We start from the raw sequence: 26,677 nt of genomic DNA on the forward strand, positions 1-26,677 counted from the left end.
TGATGTTTTCTTTTTGAAAAACAGGTGGCAACTCAAAGACAGCCATGATTGCCGCCATAAGTCCAGCAGACATCAACTTTGAAGAAACTTTGAGCACACTAAGGTATTTTTTTTCTTACTTTGTTTGTGGTCCTCTTTAAAACCTGCTCCTTAGGGAAGATAACCTGAAGGAGGCAGTATTAATCATCTAATACATCAACTTTGGATGAAATACTGGTTGAGGTCTATTCATGGCAACCAAAATTTCTGAACAGGATTTTGGAAATACATTGTACTGTGTGGTGGCAAACAGAAAGTGACATAATTACATACTTTGTCAAAGCATTTTCAGGCACATTGAACTGGTTCATCCAGTTTTAGACTAGAAAACATGACAGAGAGGCTCTCTACCACAAACACGAAATGTAAGCATAAATGATGAAAGACTTAAAACATGCCAAATGTTCAAAATCTTTGTAATAAATTCATGCTTAGATTCAACCAGCAGCAGTGGCCTTTAGAGTGGTGATGCAGTTAAACACATTGCAGCCTGGTATTGAATGATTGATTTTCATAATCATCCCTTCTTATTGATTTTTCAGATATGCTGATCGGGCGAAGCAGATAGTGTGCAAAGCAATTGTCAATGAAGATCCTAATGCAAAGGTACTTACCAGTATCATAGTGAAGTTATTGCGACACTGTGACCTCTGTCAACTACACATCCAAAGTTAAACCGTCTTAGACATGTACAGCAAACTTAGGCTTTTAATTGTAATTCGGCAACAACTTTTGATTAACTATTTATAAATATCGTACAAAAAGATTATTATTATTTATATGCTGTGAAAATATGCAGGCTTTATCTCTTCAAGAAGCCTGGAACAGTTTTTAGCAAAACTTGTGGTAGGCTGTGAACTTCAAATAACAGATCTAGTGTCCAGGGCAAATATCGGTTCTGTGCATATTTCTGAGGCCAAATGAAAGTTGTTGTGGCTTTTATCCTTTGGATGTTTTTGCTGAAAGTGTGTGTAGGGTGTTGAATGAAAACTGGGGGGTATCACTTGGGTGTGTCCCAGTCATTTAGGACATTTTGTTTCCCATGACAACTTTAACCAAACAATGTCTGATGGATTGTAATCATGAGTAAATTCTGAAAACTAGAATCTGATGTTAACATTTTTAATTATTAACTGATACAGATTATTAGAGAATTAAAGGAGGAAGTGTCAAAACTAAAGGAGCTGCTTGTCAAGGAAGGTTACAATCCTGATGATCTCCAATGTAAGTTATTCACTGCAGGCAAAAGCACCTGTCCCTATGTATTTAATATCCTACTCTGACTTTGCCCTTCATATGTTTGGTTTTATCAACACAGTTGATAAGGTAATTTGGTCAGGCCATTGTAAAGAGATTAGAGAGCTGACAGTTTGAGCATTAGCCCATAGTCTTAACAAATTTATTCACTCTGATGAAGGGCTAACACTTGAATCTCTTTACAGTGGCCAAACTACAGTACCTTGGCCAGTTATCAGCTCTGTCAACATAAAACCAAACATTTGTTTCCACTCACCCACCAACACATCACCACAGTTTCTTTACAAACTAATTCCCTTGTCTATTTTGTCCTTTTCACCCGTTTTAATTTACTTATCTTGCTATTGTTTTTCTGTCCATCTTTCCTCCTTTCCCATGCCATACAGCCTTTACCTCTTTCTTTTCATCATTGGTTTAGAGTTTTTTCTTAACTTTGTTTTGCATCTGTTTCGTCTCTCCTTTGCTTTCCCTCTTGCTTTTTGTTCCATATCTTGGTATTTATCTTGTTTCTCTGTGTCCTGACAGCTGTGTTGAAACAAGGCTCCACTCATTTGCCTAGAAGATACAGCCAAGATTTCCAAGATGGCACCTTAGAGAGGCTTAAGGTTAGATTATTACATACAAATAACATAGTACCCTGTCAGCTAGTAAGCAGCAACAATTGACTCCAAACTTCAATTTTACTCATAAACAAAATTCTTCTGTAAGCTTGGATGTAACCAAGAAAAAGCTAAGGAAGCTCATTAATAAGCTGATATAGTGTTTTGCACTGTTGAACTTAAAAAATATTCTAAAGTGTTTCTCTTCAATAAAATTTCAATGCTACAGAATAGTATATATAAGTTAAACCTTAATCGTATGTAATAAAAATCATTCAAAAACAGTTAAGTTTCAAACATTTTCTTGAAAAGATTAGGTTTTAAGATGTTTCTTAAAACAATCAATTTTGGAGGGGGTGAAAGCTCTATTTCCGAAAAGTTTATATTTCATCCCAGGAATATTTAAAAGTAGATGAACGTAAGCAATAGGAAAGTTTTACCCAACAGTTTTGACAACAATTCATTACTGGATACAAAAGGGTCAATCCTTCAGGCCCTTTTTGTCCACCTTAGCTCAATTCTTCATGCTGCATTTCTTGTATATTCCAACGTTTAATTACGTTTTATTGAGTTGTGAAGTCTTTTTATTTATTTGAGCAAGTGACCACTTCCCTCAGGGATGTGCATAAAGCCTGGCACTGTCAAATGTTAACTTTTTCTTGCTACATTTCCTTTTAATTAGATTTTTTAATTGTTATCTGTCATGCAGATGTCAGAGAAGCTAATAGCAGAGCTTAATGAAACATGGGAAGAGAAGCTACGAAAAACAGAAGCCATTAAACAGGAGAGGTCAGTTTGCCAATTTACTGCAGAGAAATATTGCTTTTTGGTCATGTTTTTGACCATACTGTGGCGTTGTAAATGCGGTTTTCTTGCAGTGTTCTGTGGTAACTAATGGAATTCATTTGGTATAATTTCCTTCAAAGATTTGATATAATTTCCTTAAAAGTTCTCAAACTGAAAATGATAAAATTTATTATTTTTCAAACAAATTTCAGAGAGGCGATGCTAGCTGAAATGGGTGTGGCCATTGGTGTGGATGGTCACACAGTTGGACTCTTTCAACCAAGAAGGGTAATGTGTGTTGTCACGTGTTGTGTTCTAGATGATGGCCTCCTGGTTCATCATTTTGCCAGAGAAGAGAGCTAACGTAGGTCAAAATCGAAGCCACTCACGTCTGATAAAATCAATTTATGATACTGTTGTACCCGTTTACTGTGAAGAAATTATTATAAATTTAGCTTTCAGGCTAATAATGCTATCCATATAAATCCGCCGTACATGCAAAACTAGAAACTGTGGGAGTGTTTTTTTTTGTTATTTTTCAATTTTTGGCCAGAAAACATTATTAATATTATGCTCCTCTTGCACCAAGCCTTTCAATTGTGCAGTAATCTGTTTAAAGTTGCATTATTGTACTTTTGAAGCATGTGTGTCATCGATGACTTATCATTGATAGTTTTCGTTTTCAGAAACCTCATTTAGTAAATTTAAACGAAGACCCTTTGATGTCTGAATGCCTTCTTTACTATGTCAAAGATGGGATTACAAGGTGAGTATACAACAAATGTCATTTGAAGGAAAATTTCGTTTCATCATTGTGCACTTCTCTTTCCGCTAGTCATACGAGATACGTGGAGTTGATTTACTTTGTTTGAGATAGCAGAAAATCAATAAAATCCATAAAAAAGGCTCAGAAAATAATAGACAAATTATTACAACTTTAATAAAAAAGGGTTTTAGCGGGGAAGTTGAGATATCTCCTGTACTTCGGATTCGTTCTATGCGGGTTTAGTTTCTCACTCCAAAGAAAATCTGAAAGAAATGTCACTTAGGAAATCGACGGCAGTTTTCTATGGTCTATACTTTTAGAGGACATGAAATGACACCATAAAATGTTCAGAACTTGGCAGTGAAACCACCCGCCTGCAGCTCGTGGTTCCACTTGAGTTTTGAGTATTTTATGACGTCATTTTATGGTCTGTAGATGTGTTTTTACAATAACATGGATAAAGTACGAGCGGAATTGGCTTTTATTTTCCGTTGAGAAAACGCGCGCATTACATCTGACGCCATTTTTATTGTCTGTACTCTTATAGGCAACACCCAATCAGCGCGCGGGAATTTTGACAGTTATTGTAAAAATTTGTAAAAATCTGGCACTCTTGCCGGTGGTACACACAGGTATACAAAGGGTTTAAGGGAAGTCAATCACTGGTCCACTGTATATTGAAATAAGTTTTTGTTGCAGGGTTGGACAAGCTGGAGCAAAAAGCCACCAAGATATACAGCTGAGCGGGGAAAACATTCTGGATGAACACTGTGTCTTGGAACATACGCCAGGTATGTTATTGATCTTGTTTGTTGGTCTTAACGTACGTGGACCTCATATAGTGTAAACAAACGCATTTGTTTACGTTGTTTTTTTTTTCCGTAGGCGTGGTTAAAATAATACCATGCGATAACAGCCGTACATTTGTGAATGGAAAGTTGGTCACAGAATCTACGGTGTTAAGATCAGGTTTGTGTTGATTTGGAGCGTTAATGCAGCCGTCGGGAAACTGTTATTCAGTTGATTTGTCTGTCCATACAAAAACAACATTTATTTCTGTTTATTTTACATTTCAGGTTCTCGTATAATTCTGGGAAACAATCATGTGTTCAGGTTTAATTTTCCAGATCAAGGTAATGACTTAAGTTAACAAATTGCTTATAATTTTGCGTTTTGTCTCCGTGCAGTTTTTATTTTATCACAGTATTCGCTTGGCTTATAAGTGTGTTACCATTATTCGTACTGACACGCCGATCAGTAAGATAAATCCTAATCACAGTTGTAATAACGAGAAGGGTGTAATTACTTATATAGGTAAACGCTATTGATCTCCAATTAATATTCGTTACTGTCTGGTATAGAAGCGCGAGATGCATTATGCACTTGTCACTCTGACGATGACCCCACAGGTTTTTTAAATTTCAGTACATAACAAGTTTTTTTTTTAATGCTATCCTCTCTTTGACGATCACGCCAGACAAATAATTCTTTACCCAGTAGGTTAGCCGTGACACATGCCAACGTTTTAAACGGTTATCTATGCTGGATTGTATTAAAGGACAGAAAGCTGTGGGAAAAGTCTGAGAGCCACCCAATACATGCTTTCCATGACTTACCTCCAGCTTCTATGCAAGCGAGGCTCGATTCTATTTTATAAGGCGGTTAGTTTCTAAAGAAGCTGTGGTGCTACGTTGGGTGGGGAGCGGATAAGATTGTTTGGTTTTATGAACAGAGATTTTACTAAGGTAATTTGTCCACAGTAAAGAGATTCGAGTGCTGACGTTTCAAGCGTTAGACGATTCGCTCTGTCGAAGTGTAACGCTCGAAACGTTAGCACTCGAATCTTTTTGCGGTAGCCAAATTACCTTGTCGACTCAAACATACGATTCTATTTTGCTAAAAGTAAAGAAGGAGCATGCATCTTTTTGATATTTTTATATATTTTTCTACCTTCTTTGTTTTAGTGAACGTGATCATGCACGTTTGTTTCAGTTTAAGAGTTTCTTAATAAAGATTTAAGATGATACCAGTCTGCTTGACAGATTGAAGTTATTCTGATGTTATATTCAACAAGATCACGGTGGAAGCCCTTATCACTCGCACGAATTAAGTAAACAGTTAATGAAGCTTATTCATTCTTTATCGTTTCACCTTAGCTCGTGAGGAGAGAATTCGTCAGTCACGAGGAAATCTTCTTGAAGACATAAATGGTATACTTTTCACTTTTTTGTTTGATCTTTTTAGTCACAGCTTATATGATGCAAATGTCAGGTTTAGTGATCAAACTCAAAACATTTTAATTTAATCTCAGGGCTTTACGCCCCTACTGAACAAAAGCCATGTTTCTGGGGTAACAGAGATATTGGGTATTTTCTCTGTATGTACAAAATAAGTTCATGGTAACAAAAATGTTATTCTTTGCTAGGTGAGGGTAAGAAGACGATGTGGGGAGGCAATTCCATTTCTTAATATATGTATAATTTTTTTGTCATTTTGCAAGATTTATTCACAGCGGAAAATACAGTGGTCGTGGTTTATGGTCAACGCAAAGTTCCAATTTTCAAGAAAACAAATATTTTCATGTTGAAGCTGTACGTTGAAAATGTTCTTGTTATTTTCAGCACGAATTTACTAACACAATATACGTTCCTATATCCGCACACAATATCTATGGTGGAGGTAACGATGCTTCGTAGGGAAGTTGTGAAACCTAGTTTTTTAAATGTGTTAGTTTTTACCAACCACTTAAAACTCAATACCTTTAACTTTCTCTGTAATAAGAATGTCCATTCTGAATGTAAATAGGTGTGAAGAAAACCTTCACTTACACTCAGAATAGAATACTAAAGCAGTTATAGAGAAACTTTAAGTTATTAAATCGAGACTGATTTTTGTTATTATTGCTGTTTTGTGCAGGAAAAAGTGATGCGAAAGGTGAAGAGCCTGTGGACTGGTCATTCGCTGTGTTGGAGCTGTTAAGAGAACAGGGATGGGACGTAAAAGAAATGAACGACAGGTGATCCATTGGGATCATTCATTAAATGCGTTTTTATCGGTACATCTCTCAGTTTTGCTTTCGCGGCCTTCAGCCTAACTGACTGAACAAAACACCTCCTATCTACGAAAATACAGATGAATTAACCACTTGCTTGCGGGGACGTCAGGCTTAGATCTTTAACGTTAGCCTGAATTACCCACTTTTCAATGATGTCCTCCTTTTTTAACAAACAACTTTTTTGTGGGTTTATCTGAATTGCCAATTGAAAGGAATATTGTTCAAAAAGAATCTTCCATAAACGGTTTTGCGGAACGTTGTTTTAAAAATTTGTTCGAAAAGATCGAATGGCAGCTTGTCGGATGACTCACGAGTCATGTTGCTCAGATACAAATGTCACAAAGAAACTAGCAAACATATTGTGTAAATAAGTGGTCATAGAATATCAAGCAGGTATTAAGTTTAACACTATCAGTAAGATTACAGTTTTGCTAATTTTGCCGCATCTGTTCATGCTAATTAAGATGACGATCGATAATATTTTGTGACTAAAATATCAATTGGACACAGTGGCATTTTTTATCAACAGAGTTGTAGAACTTGAGGAACAAATCAAGAAAGAAAAGGATCAAGCAGATTTGCTTTTGGAACAACAAAGACTGGTATGACACTCTTGTGTCTTTTGTCTCCGCATTTTGCCGATTGATCAACGTACCAGTATAGCCTCGGTGGTACTGGTGCGGTACAGTGGGGGATCTGGAGGACAGGCCCGGAGCCCTACCTTATTTTAGACCAAAACTGAAGCCTGTAGGGCTGATGTTCCGAGATATTTCACGAACAGTAACAAGTTGGGTGGGCCCGTCCACTTACTTACAGCGCAGTGCAATGCAGTATAATACGGTGAAATGTAATAACTTTGTTTAAAGAGGGAGGCGTAATAACCTGTAACTTACGGCCCTCAACTTACGACCATGGCCAGGATAAGAAAAGCTGGTCACACTCTTTGAATGAATAAATTTCTAACTTTGTATTTTTTTGGATAAGATCTTCAAGCGTAACCATTCAAATAATAGCTAGAGACCATTGCTTTCCTTTAGTGCTTGTGTTGTGCAAAACGATTTTTGAGCTCAGGGGCTCTTGGAAGAGAATGAGTTGAAAACCTTTAAGTTCCAGAACGGCCATAACAAGCCACGAGAGGCCTGGTGATGGCCCATATATCTTTAGTTTTTCTGACAAAAGGGTTGTGCTAGGTATTGGGAACGCTCAGAAGAGTGCTCTCTGGGGAAGACTAAACGACCTTTATCAGTACTTATACGTTTGAAATTTAACTTTTCAGTTGCTGCAATTAGAAACTGCGCTTTTTTTATGTTTAATTTTTGTTGTTATTATTTCAATTTTGCAGTCCTATGAAACCAGACTGCAGGAACTTCAGCGGCAGGTACATCCTCTTACCCTTTTATTGCTTATCCATTGTTCTCACACGGTTTATTCTCAATCACAAAACTATTGAACTACTTTGCGTAGCTCCCACGAGTCTCCTGTAGCTCAGTGGTGGAGCATCCGAAATAGTAATCGGAAGGTCTTAGGTTCGACTCCTGATAGGAGCACTCGGATTTTGCTTTTTCCGAGTATGCCTGTGTTCCTGACTGAGTAATGCATCGTTCTCAACAGTATTTATATTGTTAAAAACATTACCCTTTTAGTGCCAGTGGTGAAACATTTTTAACTTCTATGAACTATGATAAAATGTAAAACAATGGCAGGGCCTTGCTGATCGCATAAAAGACGACTTAAAGTTATATGTACAATGTGTATAAAATGAAGTAAGCAACATTACAAGTTTGACCTCATCAAATGGTTAAATCTCAAAATTAAACCAAATAATTTAAGGCCTCAGTCGTAACGTAATAAATTTTAATCTTCTAAAACCAGTCACATGCTGAAATCGGCTGAAGTTAATCAGAAAGGTTTCATCACCCAAAGTTGATCCTAAAAATCAAACTGATTACATATACTTCACAGTTTACTGGCAGCATTTTTTATTCTCATCCTTCAGAATGATATTCAACATGGTTCCTCGCGGAAAAAGAAAATGTTGATCTTTCCGCGAACGAAAACAGCGCAAATTCAAATTTCGTCGAAGGATTCCCGCCGTTTTCGTCACGGGCGGGTTTCAACAACTGAAGGCAATTCCAAGGTACTTGAGGATTCGACCTAGCAACTGTTGCTAAGTTACACCGATTGACGTGAACCCTGACATTTTCAACTTGGAAGGTTTTCAGTTCATCTGAGTAAACGACGGACTTGATGACTGGTTTTTAAGAAACATTTGCTCAAATTTTACCGACGTGACATGACGTACGATGAACACAATCATTAGAAAATTAAAGGGAGATAGTAGACTTTATAGTGTAAATTGACATAAATTGACTCTCTACACTGACTGTTTTATTGTTAAAGGCGAAAGAAACTGAACATCAAACATCTTCCTTGTATGCACTTGAATTGTTTCACAGATTTTCCGACTTTAAACCTCGTTAATTTACTCTAAAATGACAGTCCAACTTTTAATCATGATTCCCCTGGTTTCTTTTTAATACTCTGCTGAACTTTTGTCCATTGAAACTGACATAAAGACTCACTAAAGTGACTGTTTAATTTTTAAAAGTGCAAGAAACTTAAGTACACTAAACAGCCTCTTTCCTGGCTTGAATTCTCCTTAATTTATAGTAAAATGACATTTTAACTTTAAATCGTGACTATATCGCATTAAAAAAGATCTATATCTGCTAGACTGGTAATTAATGGATTTCACATTGAAAGAGCTGAATGATGTGTACTTGATAACTGTTGGCAATGTCAGGTTTGTAAACTGTGTTCTCGGAATATAACGTAACAGTGTATTTGTGGCTATGCTTATGTGCCTCTTCGAGGTTCAGCGGGTGTATGTTTTTGCTACAAGTAATGATCACTTCATTTCATTGTTGTTTTTTGTTACAATTTTACAAATGCGATTTCTTTGGTTTTGTTTTCCGATAATCACAATAAATGCACCAAATTGTTGTAGGTATTCATAGATCACTAAGCACAAGCTTGTAATTTGTTGTCGTTTAGATGGACCTTGCGTCAGTTCCGTCCAGTGAATCAGTGGACAGTGACATTGATGTGGAAAGTTTTGACAGTAAGCGGCGTTGGTTAGCTCTGGTTAAACTTTGTAACATTGTTGTACAACATTTAGTGGTTCAACAATGTTAGAACCTTTAACATCCAAAGTTAAGCCTCGACTAAACATTCCAACATTTGCTTATTGGTTCAACGATGTAAGAAAGTTTAGCACGTCATTTTAGATGGTGTTTAACCAACACTTTTTGTTTCCTGATGTTGTAGTGATGTTCAATGACGGTTCAGCTGTGCGTCCAAAACTGTTATACAGCAAATGTTGGATGTGTTGTACGATGTTAGAACGTTTAGCCGGGGCTAAAGCACCAACTTTGTAATTTGTTAAGTCCTCCTATGGTTTCATTTTCGACGCTCCTCACCTTTTTTCTCCAAGATGTGAGATGAATTAACATGACTCTTGGAAGGAGCAAGTCTTTGGCACTGAATAACTACTACCATGATTACCTTTATTTTAATGGGATTATTAGCTCATTTTTGTGGAACTGTGTAAGCTATTGAAGTTCCATTTCAACCGTGAGGAAACGAACGAACCTCTATTGAGTACACTTGATTCAGATCAGTTCCTCTTATTGTAGACAGATAACCTTTGTTGTAGCGTGAAACGCCAATAAATTTATACCAAGTGGTATGCCTATCAGCAAGCCCTAGTTCAGTTCAACTTCCCCTTTATATTAGAAAAAGGCCGGACAAAATCACTTTCCAATTAAAGAAAATAAATAAGAGTGTAAACACGTCCACAACCATGTGTACAGCTTTACACAGTCCAGGTAGATTATCGTAACAAAAAATATTGCACTCACAAATCTTTGAGGGATGGAGTGTCTATCGTGCCCATCCCTTGTTCACAGTTTTGCTATTTCCATCCTTTCCATTCGGATGCTGTTTATCAACATGTACCTTTAAAAGGAAGCTAAGTCATCTTGTTTTCTATTTGACTAAATTCAAAGTTTGTGGTCACGCTAACTGCGTTCGGGTTTTTTTTCCAGGTGAGAGCCCGCTTACCGAGCGTGAGCTCAACTTGGCTGAATTGGTGGTGGATAAGTGGAAGTGTTACCAGTGCACCTCGCTAAGGGTTAGTTTAAAATGTCTCTATAACAATTCAGTTAACCGACCCTTAATCCCCAATATCAAAATGCATTTTATTTTGTTTTCAGAGCGCGAGCGGGCAGAATTCTGTAAATCATTCAATCTGATTGGTTCCGGCAGTGGGCGGAATTTTTCTATCTTGCCCGCGAACCCGGGCGGATTTGTTGTGCGATTTGCTGCAAGACCTCGGCCTTGTTTTCTTGCGAAAAAAATAAAATGTCATTCATCGACCTACACGCTTAGACAAAATTGTTGGAACGGTTCCCTTCTTTCTTCCCCTTCAATGTTGAATTTTACCGAGCCGGAGTGAAAGACACGCTACGAACACAACATTGGAGGAGGGGCAAGGGCGAGTATGTGCTATATAACAGGCACGTTAGTTACCTTGGGTGTTAACCGAAGTGTTTCAACTAATTATGACTGCAGTTGTAGGTCGGGCCGTATTGGGAAAAACTGTGTCCTCCGTCTTGAGTACGTCCCGAGCCCGGTTTTTCCCAATACGGACCTCCGGCTAGTGAATAGCCTATATGGTATATTCTCATCACTGTTGTGCCATAGTTTTTATGGTACCTGTTAGGAGAATTTGTTGAAACATCAAGACGTTTTATCTGTAGTGACCATTTTTTATTCTCATTATCTTTACTGATGTTTGATCAAGGGCTGATTTTGTAAGGAAAATCATACGCCGGTCAGTATTGGGATTTAAAGGGTTAATCACTCGCAACCGGAATAGTACTTGGGTTTAAAAGTAATCGGTATCATCGGTATAGTAGATAATTTGGTAAATAGTGAATTCTCCTGTGTGATACGCCAACTAAAGATCGTCCGCGACAATAAAACGAAAATTTGTTGGTCAAAGTGTTCATTCGTAGCGAGCTGAATATTTCATGCATACTTTGGTGTGCACAGTGATCTTAGCAGTATCCACGGCTTATCTTTTCAGGAGCTGATTAATGCAAATTAAAATCAAGGATTTTACTATCACGAGTTAATGTTGGCTTTGTTATTAACGTCATAGAACATCATTAACTGTTGATCATACTTTGCGCAACTACACAATGATTGATGTCAGTTTATTTACAAGCCCAGCTGCCCTAGTTTAATGTTGACTCGGGCCCCCTTAGGGCTTTTTTCTTGGGTACGTTGCTTGTGCCGCCACTGACCGGACAAACCTTTTCTCTTCATTTAGGATGACTTGTTGAGTCACGCAGTCCTGTTAAAAGAAGCAAATGCAATCAGCGTGGAACTAAGGAAGAAGGTACATTTTGAAGACTTCTATTTTGTTCGTCCTCTACAATCCGGGCACATTGTCATAACTGGCAGGACGGACACTGACCTTTTTTTTTTCTAAGGTATAACTGAGGAGCAGGGATGGCATAGTAGTGAGAGCACTTGCCTCCTACCAATTTGACCCGGGTTCGAGTCCCGTGCTTCCCCTCCCTCCCCCTTCTCAATAACCAGCATTTCCAAATTCAAAGATTGACACTTTAATAAAGCTGTTTATTAATTCCATTTCATTTTTGGCACTTTTTGCAGTCATACCAAATTTAGGTAGTATTGGTTTTAGGCATTAAGATCTTTGAAATTGCAATCTAAGTCGGATTGAGAATTGTATATACCGGATGCAAAATTGATTTTTCAATTCACACCCCAGATTTAGGTTGGCCAAAAAGATAACGTCACCCATTATGATTTTGCTTGTAGGTGGAGTTCCAATTCACACAGTTGACAGACACACTCTACACTCCCCTCCCGTCATTCCTTCTGAGTGAAGTCAAACACAAAGACCATCCCACTGTACTTGCTGTTGAGGTGAAGGACATGAAGAATGGCGCCTCACATTATTGGTCCCTCGCCAAATTAAGGTAATCTATTCAACTTTGATAGAGCGGTTTCCAATTGAGTGTCATAAAACCAAAACCAAAGTAATTACTCTGGCCAATCGCAACAGATGTAAACAACACAACAAGCCAATCAGAATTCGAAGCAAATACATGTAACTGGCGCCAAGCGCGGGAAAACACGTGCGGCGAAAGCACGATTGGTTTGGGTTTGAATTCCCATTGGTTGAGAAAGTGGCGCGAGTTTTGTTAACCAATCACAGAGCGTAGTAATGCAAAACCAAAGCAAAACGCGAACTACTTTCGACACTCAACTGAAAATCGCTCTATGTCCACAAATTGAGGGCAATTTACCTTTCTTTATTTTGTCAGGCACAGTAAGAAAATTTTGGCTAAACGGAAAGCGCCCCTTCTTGAGTTTCAAAGAATGATTAGCCTCTTCGTGCTCTGTAATTTGTCATAGAAATACCAAAGATGACACTGACTGTTGTTTTAACTCTACAGGGATCGACTTGAGGACATGCGCTTCATGTACGACACAGCAGCGGAGTCCACCACTAACATTTCTTTCGACTCTGTTGATCCTTTTTATGATTCACTGCCTTGGTTCAGACTGATTGGAAGGTATGTTTGGTGGATTATTTCAGTTATTGTTTAAGGGTTTGAAAAATACACTTACTTTCTCTTTTATGCCATAATCACTCAAGTCCCAAAGCTATCGATTTAGCGCACATTCTATCCTACTCCGTAGGAATGATTGAAAATTAAGACCAAGTCCACATCTATCCGTTTTCAATGTCTTTTTTTTTTTTTGCGAGAATTTAAGGCTCGTTTTTCGCCCACAGGTATGCTTTTTCATCCTCAAGTAAGCGATTGACTTCTATCAATGATCGATGATGTTGCGGTATCGTTGTAGAAAAACTCCGTCTTTACTGTCCACGTGTAAACGATAAATCTCCACTTTCGGCAGCGTGTGTTAAAATCTCCGTTTTCGTGGCGTTTCAATCTTCTTTGCTCGTGGATGTGAGGACGAACCGGGTAAAAAATCTACCTTTTGAAATATAATCAATCGAAAAAGGATACGTGTAGACGGCACCAAAGACATCCCAAGATGTGCTCACGTCTTTCATGACCAACAGCAATAATTCAATTCACAGTTGCAAGCAATTTCGTTCTGCGCTGTTTTTGCTGTTTTACTTTATGATTGGTTAAAAAAAGAACCACGCACCATACTCGAACCAAGCAGACCAATCAGACTTGCCGTTTGTTCAGCCAATCAGAAGCTGAATCGTGAAACCCACTAGTAACATCTTAATTGGCGTCCGCATTTTTTTCCGCGCATGGCATCCGTTGCAGGTTTTTGCTTTGGTGATCAGTCCATAGTGTGTTACGGCTGCTGTAAATTCGCCTGAGGTGATTTTGTTGGTCGTTGGTTTCTTCGTGTGGAGTTATGTGAGGAAAAGCTGAATTTGAGGTGATTCTGTACAAATAAATCGTCTTTGTTTAACGAGGACAACATTAGTGTTAAGACTAATAAACCTGTGCACTGGCCCTCGCGTTCCAGCATTTCATTCTCTAGGTGTACAAAGGAAAAGACAAAGCGTCGAAGAAGAGGCGAATCTTTCTCCTCGCACTCTTTCTTTTTCTTACTTCTCAGGGAGACCTGTTCTAATACCATTGCTGCACGTGGTGTTCACCTTCAATCTCTGTTACTGTTTTCGTTTGTAGATCATTTTTATACCTCAGTAACTTGGTTTATGGTGTTCCTCTGGAGCAAACTGTCCCGATTGTTAGTGAATCAGGAGACATACAAGGCGATCTGGCCATCAGCATCCAACAATGCACAGGTATACGTTTCAATATTTTGTTTTTGTTTTTGAGCAGACAAAGAAAGCTTGGATTGTTTCTGACGCCTCAAAATAACCTTCATGCTATTCCGTTCAAATCAACATTGATGTTAAAAGAAATGGAAAGGAAATGTACTAGTTCTGGAGTTACTCAATCACTTACTGAAACCTCAAATTCAGACGCAGTGTTTTAATAGTATCCCCAAAATTGCAGATTGAAGCAGTTTGTTTCTCTTTGATGAAGACAGTGAAAGAAAAATGGTTTGCCATTGTCGGTTGTAAATGTTACTGTTTATTGGTTTCATTTGCAGATGATCACACGTGGGGAGTGGACGAGATGGGTCGGTCGGCCGTGCTGTGGCTGGATTTTCGAGCTGATAGTCGTGAGAAAAAGACCGATGTCGAGGTGAGTAAACCTGCGATGAAAGTTCTGGTCGGAGAAAAAATTATCCTTCCTCTTTTGGGTGTGAAGTGGGCAGGGATTATTACAAGGTTAATTATGTCGCGCGTTCAAGAGTAAATTGTGTGCCTCCCCCCTCCCCCATCTCGTCCGCACAAGAACTGAATGAGACAGAACGATGAAAAACATATTCCTTCTGTAGGACATTTGTTTGCTCGTCTGTTGCGGGAAAATAGTGGACTAGCACCATAGAAATAAAGACTCTCCGCAAATTTACAAGAAAAGTATGTCTTAAAGTTTAATCTCCTTACCCAACAGGAGGCGGAAGAAGCTGTTGAAGCAGACGTGGTAACCGAGCCTCCATTTTCTAAGGGGACACTTCATGTTGGCAAACCTTACGTGATCAGCATCACTGTACTACGGGCTCAAGGGATTCCGGCTCAGTACACAGACATATTCTGCCAAATAAGGTGAGGTTTAGTCGTACACGAGCCACAGGAAATTCACGTAGACGACCCACAGGCAGCCCACGGCGGGATCTTTACTTAGTTCTGTTGGCATAATGCCACAAGGAGTATAAAGCAAATTGGCGAAAAAAATTCGCGCCCGAAATCCAGGACAATACTGGGAGATAAAAAGCAAATACTATCCAGATTTTGATTAGCCAATCAGAGCGCGCGAAAATCTCTCTCCACTGGTTGGGTATGTACTGACCTAGTGACGATGTTGCTAACGGTCGACTTGCCTCTCTGGCAGCGATTTCACTCAGACACGCGTTTTTTGGCCGAAAGAGGTGTTCTAGCCGGCATTCTGCTTGTATGTTTTTGACGCGATTTGTGGCGGCTTGACAACGTGTAGAATCTTTTTATGCAAAAGACACTCAGCTTGTTTTGGCGACTTTTAGCGTTCAAACGTGAAAAACAGGATTCACTGAAGAGTATTTCTTTTTCAAAAAGCCATATCATCTGAGGAGCTCGTTGTTTTTTGTCCATTGCAGGTTTCTGTGTAGCGAGGAGGATGAAGGGTTTTCCACTGAGCCAGTTTCAAATAAACAAAATGGAGGCCCGTTGGTTTTCTCCTACAACCAAAAGGTAATTGGGTACTGTTAGTTTGATAAAATGCGTCATAACAGCTAACAATCGATCTGCATAGCGTTCCCCTGATCAATGAAGTAGGGCTTGGTTCTTCAACGTGCTAAAAATATAATGGCAATAATGATAATGATGATGATGATGATGATGATGATGATGATGATGATGATGATGATGATGATGATGTTGATAATGATGCCGGTAGTTGATTTCGATTAGTTAATTAACTGAGGTGAAAAGCAAATAAATTATTTTTGTTATTTGGGAATGTCTTGGTAGACTCTCCATTTGAATTAAAGACGAACCTCGCCTTCTATTCTGTTGTCCTCAGTACTACGAAGGAATTTATTGTGTAATAAGACACAACAGTTATCTATCACAGATCGTATCACAGAATAGACTATTGAACAATAGATTTGTTGATCTAATCATGTCTTGATTTACTTGAAACGTTGTATTAATCCGATATAGTATGACATGATTAATTTCTTTTATCGCGGTTTTTCATTTTTTGAATTTATTTTAAGCTACATGCAATATTTTACGTTGTGCACCTGATTTTTCAACAAAGTTAGCGAGGCAAAAGATTTTATTTGTTTCGTCACACATAACTTAATATTACACACTATGCACATACCAAGTAGGTTTGTTGACAGGGACGCCTGAATTTGAAGCCGGGGGTTTGTAAGGTCCAGGCTTCCTCTAGCTTAGGATTTGACAAAAAACAGAGTGACAAGAGACAAAATTTACGATACCAGCTAATTACAAGGAAGGACGATGCGTGTTTCGTGTTGAGAGTTTTATGCAAAGGAAAACTTGTGTCCTGTAACTTACCTCATGTTGACACTGTTGATTTCGTTTTAAGGTTGGAGTCGTTGTCAACCGAGAGTTCATAGACTACATCAGCACCAGTCCCCTACAGGTGGAGGTGTTTGGACACTATCAGCATCATCCACAGCATCTGTCCAGTAAACATCTTCCAAGGTATGATCAACATAAAGGTTCTCCTCATCGGTGTCCTTACATCTCTTTTAGTTAGAGTGGAGAGAATTTGAGGGACGCCATTTGCTTCTGTATGTTTGTTGTTTACCTTTGTTTTGATAGGTTAGTGATCACTTTTGTTTTGTTCTTACGGTACTCAATTGAAAAACTCTCTTAAAGGGTGGTAATCGCAATGAAGCGTGTTGGGCTTGAAACAGGAACAAAGGAGCACACAGGCTTGGATGAAACAGAAAGTTCTTACTCTTTAACTCTGTCAATTCCGACTGTGTTGTATTGTATGGTACATAGCCAATCAAACGTAACCTTCGTATATTTTTTAAACATTTTTTCCACGCCTTTTTTTTTTGGCGTTTTAAGTAACATTCTTTTTACAATTTATGTCGCACAACTTCTCTACTCGTACGATATCAGCCGATAGCAACGTGTAAGAAGCCAATCAACAAACGCGCTTGCTCATTATTATACAAGATCTTTATTCCTATTCTGGATATTTTTTCAGCCAATTGCAAGAAACGATGCAGCAATATGCACAATTGATATCGTCGGTTTTTTTTTTGTCAGGGCCATTGTGAAAGAAGGAAAATTGGAATCCAAGTCTGTAAAAGGTAACTGGTAACTCTGTCTCGTAATTGACGTTTTTACCTGTAGCTTTGGAAGGAACCCTGGATAAGTTAAACCATAAAACATTGGTGCATGACAAATTGTATTTTTTCTTGTCTTGTCTAGACGCACCATCCACTGTTTCTCGACCATATCAACTCTGGTAAGAAATTCGAATAATCTGCGATATAGAGTCTCCACTGAACTGTTTTCCTTTAATTTTTGTCTGAATTGAGGAGAGCGTAAAGTAGCTTGACTTCCAAAGAATGAAGACTAAGCCTGCTGGCCCGCGTGTCATAGTCATAGTCACAGTCATAGTCGTAGTTATAGTTAGTGTCATGGTTTATTTAACGCTGTCCGTGCACTTGGCTTTAGAGAGCTTTGTCATCCACGGGTATATTACTGACGAACTCACAACATGACCAGCTCCCAGTTGGCTTGATAGTTCAGTTGGTGGAGCATTGCGTCGACATCACAGAGGTCATGGGTTCGAATCCTGTTCAAGCCAAACGGTTTTTTTTTTTCAGGCTTTCTTTTCGCAACCGCTTAAGTTGCGATAATAACTGCGAGCGTCTTTCTTTTATTTAGTTAGAGCGCATAACTTTAATACGTACAAAGTAAACCTGAAGTGATAAGAATTCGTTCATAAATGGTCCTTCATTTTCATGTTCTTTTGTTTTACAGTGAAGATGAAGGAACTTTGAAGTTTGATTTACTGGTGTGGGTTGAAGTCTACGAAATGTCACCTACTGGAGAGTAAGTTTGCCGACCTTGAGGGTTTTAATTTTTGTTTTTTCTTGTTGGGTTCTATTTTAGTGACGTCTCGTTTTGACCACTGCGATCACGAATATCGTTGTCGATGAGAGTGCAGACAACGCCAAACCACATTCGATTTGTTTTTTACCACAATATCAACGTCAAAGAAAATGTTTACAATAACTGTCAAAATTTCCGCGCGCTGATTGACGCGAGCAGCGTTGTGTAGACTCTTATCGATAACGGAAAATTAGCCAATCAGATTGCCAGATTAGAGAAAATTGTTTCTCTCTTTTTCTTGTTTTTCACTTCAAGTTTTTCCGTTTCGCAGCATGTTTGTAATTTACTGTAATTTTTGTTCCATTATGTTCTCGTGCTCGTCTTGTCCCGCCTCGACCAGCTTTGTGGCTATTTGCGGGACAAGCCCCTTATGTAGTCTGAATTTGTAAATAAATTGTTGTTGTTGTTGTGGTAAAAACCCGTTTTCCCGCGCTTGGCGCCTGTCTTGTGTATTTGATTGGAGTTCTCCGTCTGTTGTGATTGGTCGAAAGTGCCTACGCTGGCCTTTACTCTTAGTTGCGGACTGTAAAACTTTACCAATAAGAGATTGTTTACTTTCAGTTATTTTCCATGCGTTGTAAGACGTAAAGGCGAAGGCGGTCCTTGTGGTGGCGTATTTCTTCTTCATCAGGTAATAAATTAAAGTTTTTTTTCCGCTTTTGTAATGTATCATTTCTGTGTCATCTCGTCAGAATTTAACAAAATGGCTGGATTTAGAAATCTGACAAAGGTAGACGATTGAATTGTTTTTTGTTGCGTCGATTTGGAACTAACACATTCTAGATTTGAGCTCCTGTGCAAAAATATACTCATTAGTCATCGACATCGTGATGCTATTAGCTGTGAAGACTCGAAGTAATCATTGACCATCAATTGATAATTCACTATTCAGTTCATCTGTATAACGACTTCAGCTTTTGAAACTCTATCACCAACAGTCTCAGTAGACATATTGTTATTGGAATGTCGATAAAACAACTTGATTGATGCTGGGGAGACGTGAACGGGTTACTACCTACAAGAAGCTCTCTGAAATAAATGTGATGGTATATTTTTAAGCCTGGTAAATAAAGGAAAGTGATGTATTCAGTCAGTTACACAGGCATACTCGGAAAAAAAATCCAAGTTCTCCCAACAGGAGTCGAACCTAAGACCTTCCGATTACTAGTTTGAATGTTCTACCACTGAGCTACCGGAGACTCGTGGGAGCTAAGGCCATTAAACTAGGTACATGGGACAAACATCCTGCATACTGCTAGGATTTGAGTGTCGAACGTGTGGTATATGAAATAAATGTGATGGTATATTTCAAGCCTGGTGAATGAATGAGAATGATGTATTATTCCAGAAAGTGACACAGGCATACTCGGAAAAAAAAATCCGAGTGCTCCTATCAGGAGTCGAACCTAAGACCTTCCGATCACTAGTTCAGATGCTCTACCATTGAGCTACAGGAGACTCGTGGGAGCTAAGGCCATTAAACTAGGTTTATGTGACAAATATCCAAGCTCTCTGTCGAATTTGCCCACAAGAGGCTGGATGTCGAGACCGCTGATATTGCTTACATGTTTTCTGTTTTCTTCCAGGGAATTCAAAGACGACTGGTAGTCACTATGATACACGAGAACTCTCCAGATATTAGAATAAGACGAGTTGTAGACCTGGTTGTCGGTAAGTGCGACACTTACCATTTATTTCAATAAGTTGTAAAGCATTACGGAGTACTTACCATATTCCAATCTGCTTATTCATAGGTCGTGTCCGCACTTCCCTTCTACCTCCCCCCGCGGGGGAAAGCTCGCCCCATACCGTCTCGTTGAACGTGTTGTCGCCTCAGGTCCAGTCCCACCCGGATGAAAACAAATCGGTATTCAGGTTTGAGGCGGCCTGGGACTCGTCTCTTCACAACTCAATCCTGCTGAACAGGTAAGTGCTAAAGACATCGTCGTCGTAATCATCATCATCATCATCATCATCATTATCATCATCATCGCTTTCTTCCCAGCTGGGAAATAAGGCGTTGAAATACTAAAGACATTTGATTATGAATAATCATTTTGATAACAAACTAAACACGTTCTGTATCTCCGTTTCTAGAGTGACACCACCAGGAGAGGTCGTGTTTGTTACCATGTCAGCATATCTTGAGGTTGGTTTGAAACATGTTTATGATATCGAGTGTTTTAGCTTGCGTCACCCACCAACTGTCCACGTTTTCTCCGAGTTATGTACATTTCATTGCTGATCAGGCGACATCTTAAATAGCGTTCACATCGTACATTTTAACGTGAATAATTTGCCAGATACAGTAGATACCACAGACGGGATAAAAGAATTGTGGCCGTGTTAACAGTGTTGGGTTTAACGAGATTTTAAGCTAAGAATTGAAAATTTAAAAATTGTTGTGGTTCAAAACTGGATTTTTAAACCATCACAACAACAAACCAAGGTTAAAAATGTCCGAATTACACGACGTTTCGAGCAGTTTGACTTCCCTTTACCAGGCTCCTTCGATAGTCAAAAGCAGTGATATTCTTCGTATCGTGCTAAAAGGGTCATCGAAAGGTTGGGTTTTACTAAAGTTCTAACGAACGTTTTCAATATTTTTTTTGTAGCTGGAAAACTGTTGCCAAAACTCATGTGTTACTAAGGACATTTCTTTGTGTGTGTTTGGAAGGGACTCCAAAACGTCGTCCAGGTGAGTCCGCAGAAAAGTTGGAAAGCGGTTGGCTTGAACTCTGTTTACACTCGTGTGTTACACAATGTGAATGTTAACAAATGTTCAGGACTGATTGCAGACCTAATCTCGTGCCCAGATCTTCTCACTTTTCGGGAGAGAACATTAATTAATTGCAGACTACATATCGTTACCTTTTGCAGATCTGTTTGGAATTTATTTGGCTCGTCAAGGCGTCCTGAAAAGTAAGTATACAAATTTGAGTTCAAAGTAGTGTCCTTCGAGCCATCTTCCAGAATATTATTTTTATTGACCAATTGTGAGATTATTTTGTATCAAAGAAATAGTGAGACCTACACCCTTTAAACTGTCTTCTTTAGTATTATTGCATGAAATTAATACTTTTTTCACGGTGCAATTGAAAACTGTAACCAGACGTCGTCTTAATCTGCAAATCCCGCTTGATTTCAGTTTTATTTTTCTTTATTCCAGTGATAAACTCAGCGATATATTTGAACTTGTTTTTCATCCTGCTGATGAACATGGCCAACGTAAGTACGATTTCATGCATGCTCGCTGGCGCTAAAGAATAACTGCCTTAAAAAGTGTGCGTTTCTGGATTTGCCGTTGCGTTAATTGTTTAATTGAAAACAAAGTTTATCATGTTACCCCTTGAGGAAATGATGATGCGCGCAGTTAGATTTTATCGTGTGTCCGTAATTGAAATTGTCGTCGTTAGTATTACAGAAGTAAAACCTTTTGTACTTTGTATTTCACGCATTATTAGCGGTAACAAAGTTTAGCGCTGGATACACGCCGCAGTTTAGTAATTTTGGGTTGAGTTTGTTGTTGGTTCTTGTCCCTCCTCCGAGAGGTTTTTCTTGGTTTTCCGGTTTTTCTCCCTCCACAAAATTTAACACTTCCAAATTTCAATTCGACCCGTAACGTCGGACAGCCTTGAAACGAGCTTCGTGGGTAAGCAAATCACGTTTGCGTATTTTTGATGCAAATGCAGAAGAAAAACATACCTTTGTCTCTCTTTTAAGTTATCTAAATCTTGACTCTTTTCCCTTAAATCGAAGGTCTCCTTTTGAATTGAAATGACTTTTATTTTAGTGATGAAGGCAAAAAAGAGGGTAGTCATGGATACGTCAAGTATTTATGTGAGAGGAGAAGAGAACCTGGGAGACTGGAGACCAAGGGGCACGTCACTCATCGACGAACATCAGGCGCATTTAGAAAAAGTGGAGAGAGTCCAAGAGGTGAGAGTACATACAGTACCAGTTGAAAGAAGCTGCTTCCATTTGATTATGCATTGTGATTCCCTGTCGTTAGCTCGCTTGCAATCAATCAATCAATCAATCAATCAATCAATCAATCAATCAATCAATCAATCAATCAATCAATCAATCAACCAACCAACCAACCAACCAACCAACCAACCAACCAACCAACCAACCAACCAACCAACCAACCAACCAACCAACCAACCAACCAACCATTCAATCAATCAATCAATCAATCAATCAATCAATCAATCAATCAATCAATCAATCAATCAATCAATCAATCAATCAATCAATCAATCGATCGACCGATCGATCAATCAATCAATCAATCAAGTAATCAATCAATCAATCAATCAATCAATCAATCAATCAATCAACCAATCAGCCAATCAATCAATCAATCAATCAATCAATTGTTTATTTACCCACTTAACGTGCTGAGTAAAATATAAAAATTACAAGTATAAAGAAAAATATTACAGAGACTTGATATATCAGTAAAAAGTTGAGAATAAAATACAAATAGTGACTGTTATAAGAACTAGGATCACTAAAATAGTTTAAGACTTGTATATAAAATTTAAAATGCTTGTACCCTACTCTCCTGGCCGTTTATAGATACAGTCAGTCTCCATGGAAAAATATTTGACTGATCGTTGTTTTAAGGTGGAGGCCTGGAGTAAAAGAAAAGGGGTGGGGTGGGGCGTAATGTTTGAGAAGAGAAAACAAGTGCCTTCGTTAAATTCAACACTGGTCATGGGGAGGCGTCGCATTCTGGATAGGGAGGGGGTTGTTACAAGATTATTTACCTAAACGATTCGGCGTCGTGACAAAACAGTGGCTGTAAAGCCTACAGACTTGAGGCCCGCTTAAACGGTTTCAACATTTGCCCAACGTTCGTTCAACAAAAGTTGAACGGATGTTGGGCAAATTTTGGTCAAATGTTGAACGGAGTGTTCAAACGGTTTCAACACCATTCAACATTTTAGGGAACAAAAAAATGAAAGTTTAAACCGATTTAAATTGATTCAACACGCTTTCAACAATGTTGAACGACCTGTTCAAACGCCCCCGATATTTGGTTCAACAAAGTGTTGAACGCATGTTGAACCAAACGTTGAAACTGTTTAAACGGGCCTTTAGTGGAGGTTTCTGACTTCTTTGACAACAAATTGGATGCGGATTGCAGGTTGGCAAGGCTCGTCATATCCTGTCCCTTGGGGACAAGCTCATGTCCTCTGACCGCCCTGACACTGTGCTGGTTGATCCGGGCATTTTCTCGGACAGCAGTGCGTATTCTAGCCGAGGTAGCCTGGGCTCTATTTCCCTGTCATCCTCGTTTCTGTCGGTGGCGTCACTTCCGGCTGGAAAGCCTCTGAGATTCACGAGAGATGTGCACCCGGAAAAAGTTAAAGAAAAATTATTAACAAAGGTAGGTGCCTCGTTTAGTTATCAAAGTCTAGTTTGCGCTACCTAAGACGGCGGGTCTAAAACGCAGGTCGCAGGTCGCAGGTTGCAGGTCGCGTTAAATAGTTTAAACAAATAATTTAAACGGCAATTGATTAACAATTAACTTCAACGAAGCATCATTCTCTTCATACTACATCCTGTGATCCAAGGTATGTGATACAAGGTATGCATCTCATTGGGTAACGAAATTAGCTTGACTGCGGTTACAATAGATTATGACTGATTACTCGTTACTTGTACAAAGATAATATAATGCGTATGACGTAAATTACAATTTATCTAACAGGAAAGTTTCATGTTTTGCACCTATATAGGCAGAGAGTCCAGTCCAAGACTTTAATTTACTCTAAACTAAACTAAACTTTTAAATAGAGGTGTCCACTTTACAGCGCGTATTATTTACAATAAATGAGTAGGGAAAATAAATTTTTGGACTTTAGGCTATTTAAGGTGTCCGCTTAATAGCCTTAATACGGTGTCTGATGGGTACAAGATTGACTGTACTTTAATGTTGGATAGCTAAAGCAAATACAAGAAATAATTTCAACATTATGATTACATAAGAACTAATAATCATAAATGAAGATAGCAATGCAGGAAACGGCAAGGCGGGAAAGTGAATATAAAAATAACGAGAGAGAATGGAAAAAAACAACCTCTCCTTATTGTTGATCAATTGCCGTTTAAATTATTTGTGACCTGCGTCCTGCGTTCCCCTATAACTGAATACAACGGCTTGCCACTGCTGCACCTGATCCTGTGGAAAACATAAAAACATGACTCTCCACGCTTTCAAGTATTGAAAATTCAGTCGAAAATTCGCAAATTTATGTGTGTTATGAATAGTTGGATTATAGTATGATTGATTTACTGCAGAAATTCTGAAACTCCTTGTGTGGTTTTCCAATAGACCTTTATCACACGGCGGGCATATTGAGTCTCAGGAGAATAAAAAGCTTTCTTTTTGCACGGCAAGCCTCGCACTGAATTCACGTCTGGCCGAGGCTTGCCGTGCAAAAAGAAAGCTTTGTATTCTCCTGAGACTCAACATGGCCGCCGAGTGAGAAAGGTCTATTGATCCGTTATTGCGAAAAAAAATATCCATCGAAAGTCAGCAGCCGCGTGCAGTGTACGCTTGCCGAGGCTGCAAGATCAATTCTGATTGGGTAATTCCCTACAGTCTCTTTTTTGCCCCTCTATTTGCTGGGAAGTGTATGGACATATCTTGTGATCCGAAGCAAATTAAGAGCAAATTTCTCTGATTGCTGAAAACCCTCTGTCCTTCACTAACTATTTGCGCTGCTCTTTAGTGTCTTCGACTCATGACGTGGAAAAGGGATTTTAGCGAAGGGAAACTTTTGGTGAGTGATAATGATCCTACTTTATGTAAGGAAATCTTTGTGACAGTAATGTCCAACGTATGGCTTTTAAATTCAACCTGAATTATCGAAAATGACGAAATTTACACGCAAAAATTGTGCCGCACACTTTTGGAAAACGTTGGGGAATTCTTTGGCGCCGTTCATTTATTACGCGAAAAAATTGGCTTCAATTGGGGGGAGGGGGTGGGGAGTGACCATATAGAATTATAGGGTGAGTGAGAGTGGTGGGCGAGTAACAATTACTGTTGGATAGATGAAATTCCACCAAACCCTCACCCCCAAAAAAATGAACGGTCCCCAGACGCCCCCGGTGAAAATTAAAGGGGTGGGAGAGATGTTTGATTTTTATCATGTGATTTGTTTCAGAGTCGGACGCCATCATCCGAGGCAAGCATAAACGAGCAGAACAACAAAGAAGAAGAATCAAAGATTGAGTATTATGTACCAGAAGTGACTCAAGTCAGGAAAAAGTAAGTGCTGAGTATTGCCGTTTACGCACGAAAAGAGTGCAAATACGAAAGTTTGTAATCTAGCAAATATCCCCCCAGAAATCAGTAAAGCGTCAACATCCCACGAGCGCTTTCAATGAAATATTTGATAGATGACAAACACAGAACCCTACAGTTTCCTCGAGTTTCTCTCTCGGAAAACAGGTGAGCACACGGCCCACAAATAAACTGTTCTGAATACGTTTCGTTGCCGGACCTCTTGTAGTAGAAATGCACGTACCAGACGTCACTTTACGTGTAAATAAACCAAACTGATTGCAGGGCTAACACTACGGCAAAGGGCTTATTTATTTGGGCCAATATTTCAATTAGTACCTCTGGTCTTCTTCAGGGCCAAAGTTACATAGTTAAAAAGCTTTCATAGTCTAACAACTGTACACTTTTCACAGCCCAGTAATCAGCAAACGAGGCTATCTTCACATCATGGACGACTGCAGCTGCAAATGGAGCAAGTGTTACGTGGTGAGTACATCATGTCTTTCCTCCCTCATCACAGTTTCCTAGCTCATTCCACGTGAATTTTATTTTCCTTGTAGGTTGTTAGAAAGCCCTACGTCTTGCTCTATCGCCACGAAGGTGAACCGGTAAGTTTAATCAGTAAAACGCTTGTAACTTTCTCTAGATCTTGAGGTCTTCACTGCTGCATACAGCCTGCGTACGTTCAAAAAGAAACTTAGATTATTCCTTTTTAAATCATTTCTGGAGGCTAGGAGAGTTACCTATAGATGTGTTTATCAATTATTATGATTTTAACGCTTAGATATTTAATTCGATATTTTAGAATTATAAATTATTTATATGCTTATGTACGTTGGGTCTCAAAAACCCTGACTGGTAGATTCAATAAAGTTTTACTTTACTTTTAACTGATGATAATTCCTGACGGATGTCCTGTAAGTTCCACGGTGCAAACATGCATGTCAAATGTTCTAAAATTCGCCCATTATTTCTTTTGTTTATTTCAGGTTGAGCAGTTCCTAATTAATCTCAAGCATTCCAAAGTGGAGTGTCCAGAGTATTTTGTGGTAAGAATAGCCGGACTCCT

General features: G+C 38.8%; 1 protein-coding gene across 2 annotated transcripts in view; it reads left to right on the forward strand.

Moving 5' to 3' along the window:
- Positions 1–26,677, forward strand: part of LOC146464392 (kinesin-like protein KIF1A) — a 43,995-nt gene that overhangs the window by 11,318 nt on the left and 6,000 nt on the right. The window contains exons 13-54 of one of the 2 annotated variants that reach the window (XM_085129885.1): positions 25–103; positions 582–645; positions 1,182–1,263; positions 1,822–1,901; positions 2,605–2,684; positions 2,894–2,969; positions 3,368–3,447; positions 4,147–4,238; positions 4,333–4,416; positions 4,524–4,580; positions 5,604–5,657; positions 6,364–6,463; positions 7,032–7,104; positions 7,845–7,880; positions 8,499–8,639; positions 9,557–9,623; positions 10,609–10,694; positions 11,898–11,966; positions 12,413–12,573; positions 13,054–13,173; positions 14,278–14,396; positions 14,708–14,802; positions 15,115–15,266; positions 15,794–15,887; positions 16,753–16,871; positions 17,451–17,494; positions 17,616–17,652; positions 18,174–18,245; positions 18,867–18,936; positions 19,892–19,976; positions 20,060–20,231; positions 20,403–20,454; positions 20,921–21,003; positions 21,186–21,227; positions 21,475–21,533; positions 22,099–22,244; positions 23,461–23,703; positions 25,052–25,102; positions 25,490–25,593; positions 26,022–26,094; positions 26,169–26,216; positions 26,598–26,657. In XM_085129885.1, the coding sequence (XP_084986011.1) occupies positions 25–103; positions 582–645; positions 1,182–1,263; positions 1,822–1,901; positions 2,605–2,684; positions 2,894–2,969; positions 3,368–3,447; positions 4,147–4,238; positions 4,333–4,416; positions 4,524–4,580; positions 5,604–5,657; positions 6,364–6,463; positions 7,032–7,104; positions 7,845–7,880; positions 8,499–8,639; positions 9,557–9,623; positions 10,609–10,694; positions 11,898–11,966; positions 12,413–12,573; positions 13,054–13,173; positions 14,278–14,396; positions 14,708–14,802; positions 15,115–15,266; positions 15,794–15,887; positions 16,753–16,871; positions 17,451–17,494; positions 17,616–17,652; positions 18,174–18,245; positions 18,867–18,936; positions 19,892–19,976; positions 20,060–20,231; positions 20,403–20,454; positions 20,921–21,003; positions 21,186–21,227; positions 21,475–21,533; positions 22,099–22,244; positions 23,461–23,703; positions 25,052–25,102; positions 25,490–25,593; positions 26,022–26,094; positions 26,169–26,216; positions 26,598–26,657 (3,701 nt within the window). The remainder of the gene's footprint in view (positions 1–24; positions 104–581; positions 646–1,181; positions 1,264–1,821; positions 1,902–2,604; positions 2,685–2,893; positions 2,970–3,367; positions 3,448–4,146; positions 4,239–4,332; positions 4,417–4,523; positions 4,581–5,603; positions 5,658–6,363; positions 6,464–7,031; positions 7,105–7,844; positions 7,881–8,498; positions 8,640–9,556; positions 9,624–10,608; positions 10,695–11,897; positions 11,967–12,412; positions 12,574–13,053; positions 13,174–14,277; positions 14,397–14,707; positions 14,803–15,114; positions 15,267–15,793; positions 15,888–16,752; positions 16,872–17,450; positions 17,495–17,615; positions 17,653–18,173; positions 18,246–18,866; positions 18,937–19,891; positions 19,977–20,059; positions 20,232–20,402; positions 20,455–20,920; positions 21,004–21,185; positions 21,228–21,474; positions 21,534–22,098; positions 22,245–23,460; positions 23,704–25,051; positions 25,103–25,489; positions 25,594–26,021; positions 26,095–26,168; positions 26,217–26,597; positions 26,658–26,677) is intronic. The other variant, XM_085129886.1, reaches the window with a different exon arrangement.

Source organism: Pavona decussata, unplaced genomic scaffold (genome assembly GCF_977016875.1).
Source record: "Pavona decussata unplaced genomic scaffold, jaPavDecu1.1 SCAFFOLD_164, whole genome shotgun sequence".
Lineage (NCBI taxonomy): Eukaryota > Metazoa > Cnidaria > Anthozoa > Scleractinia > Agariciidae > Pavona > Pavona decussata.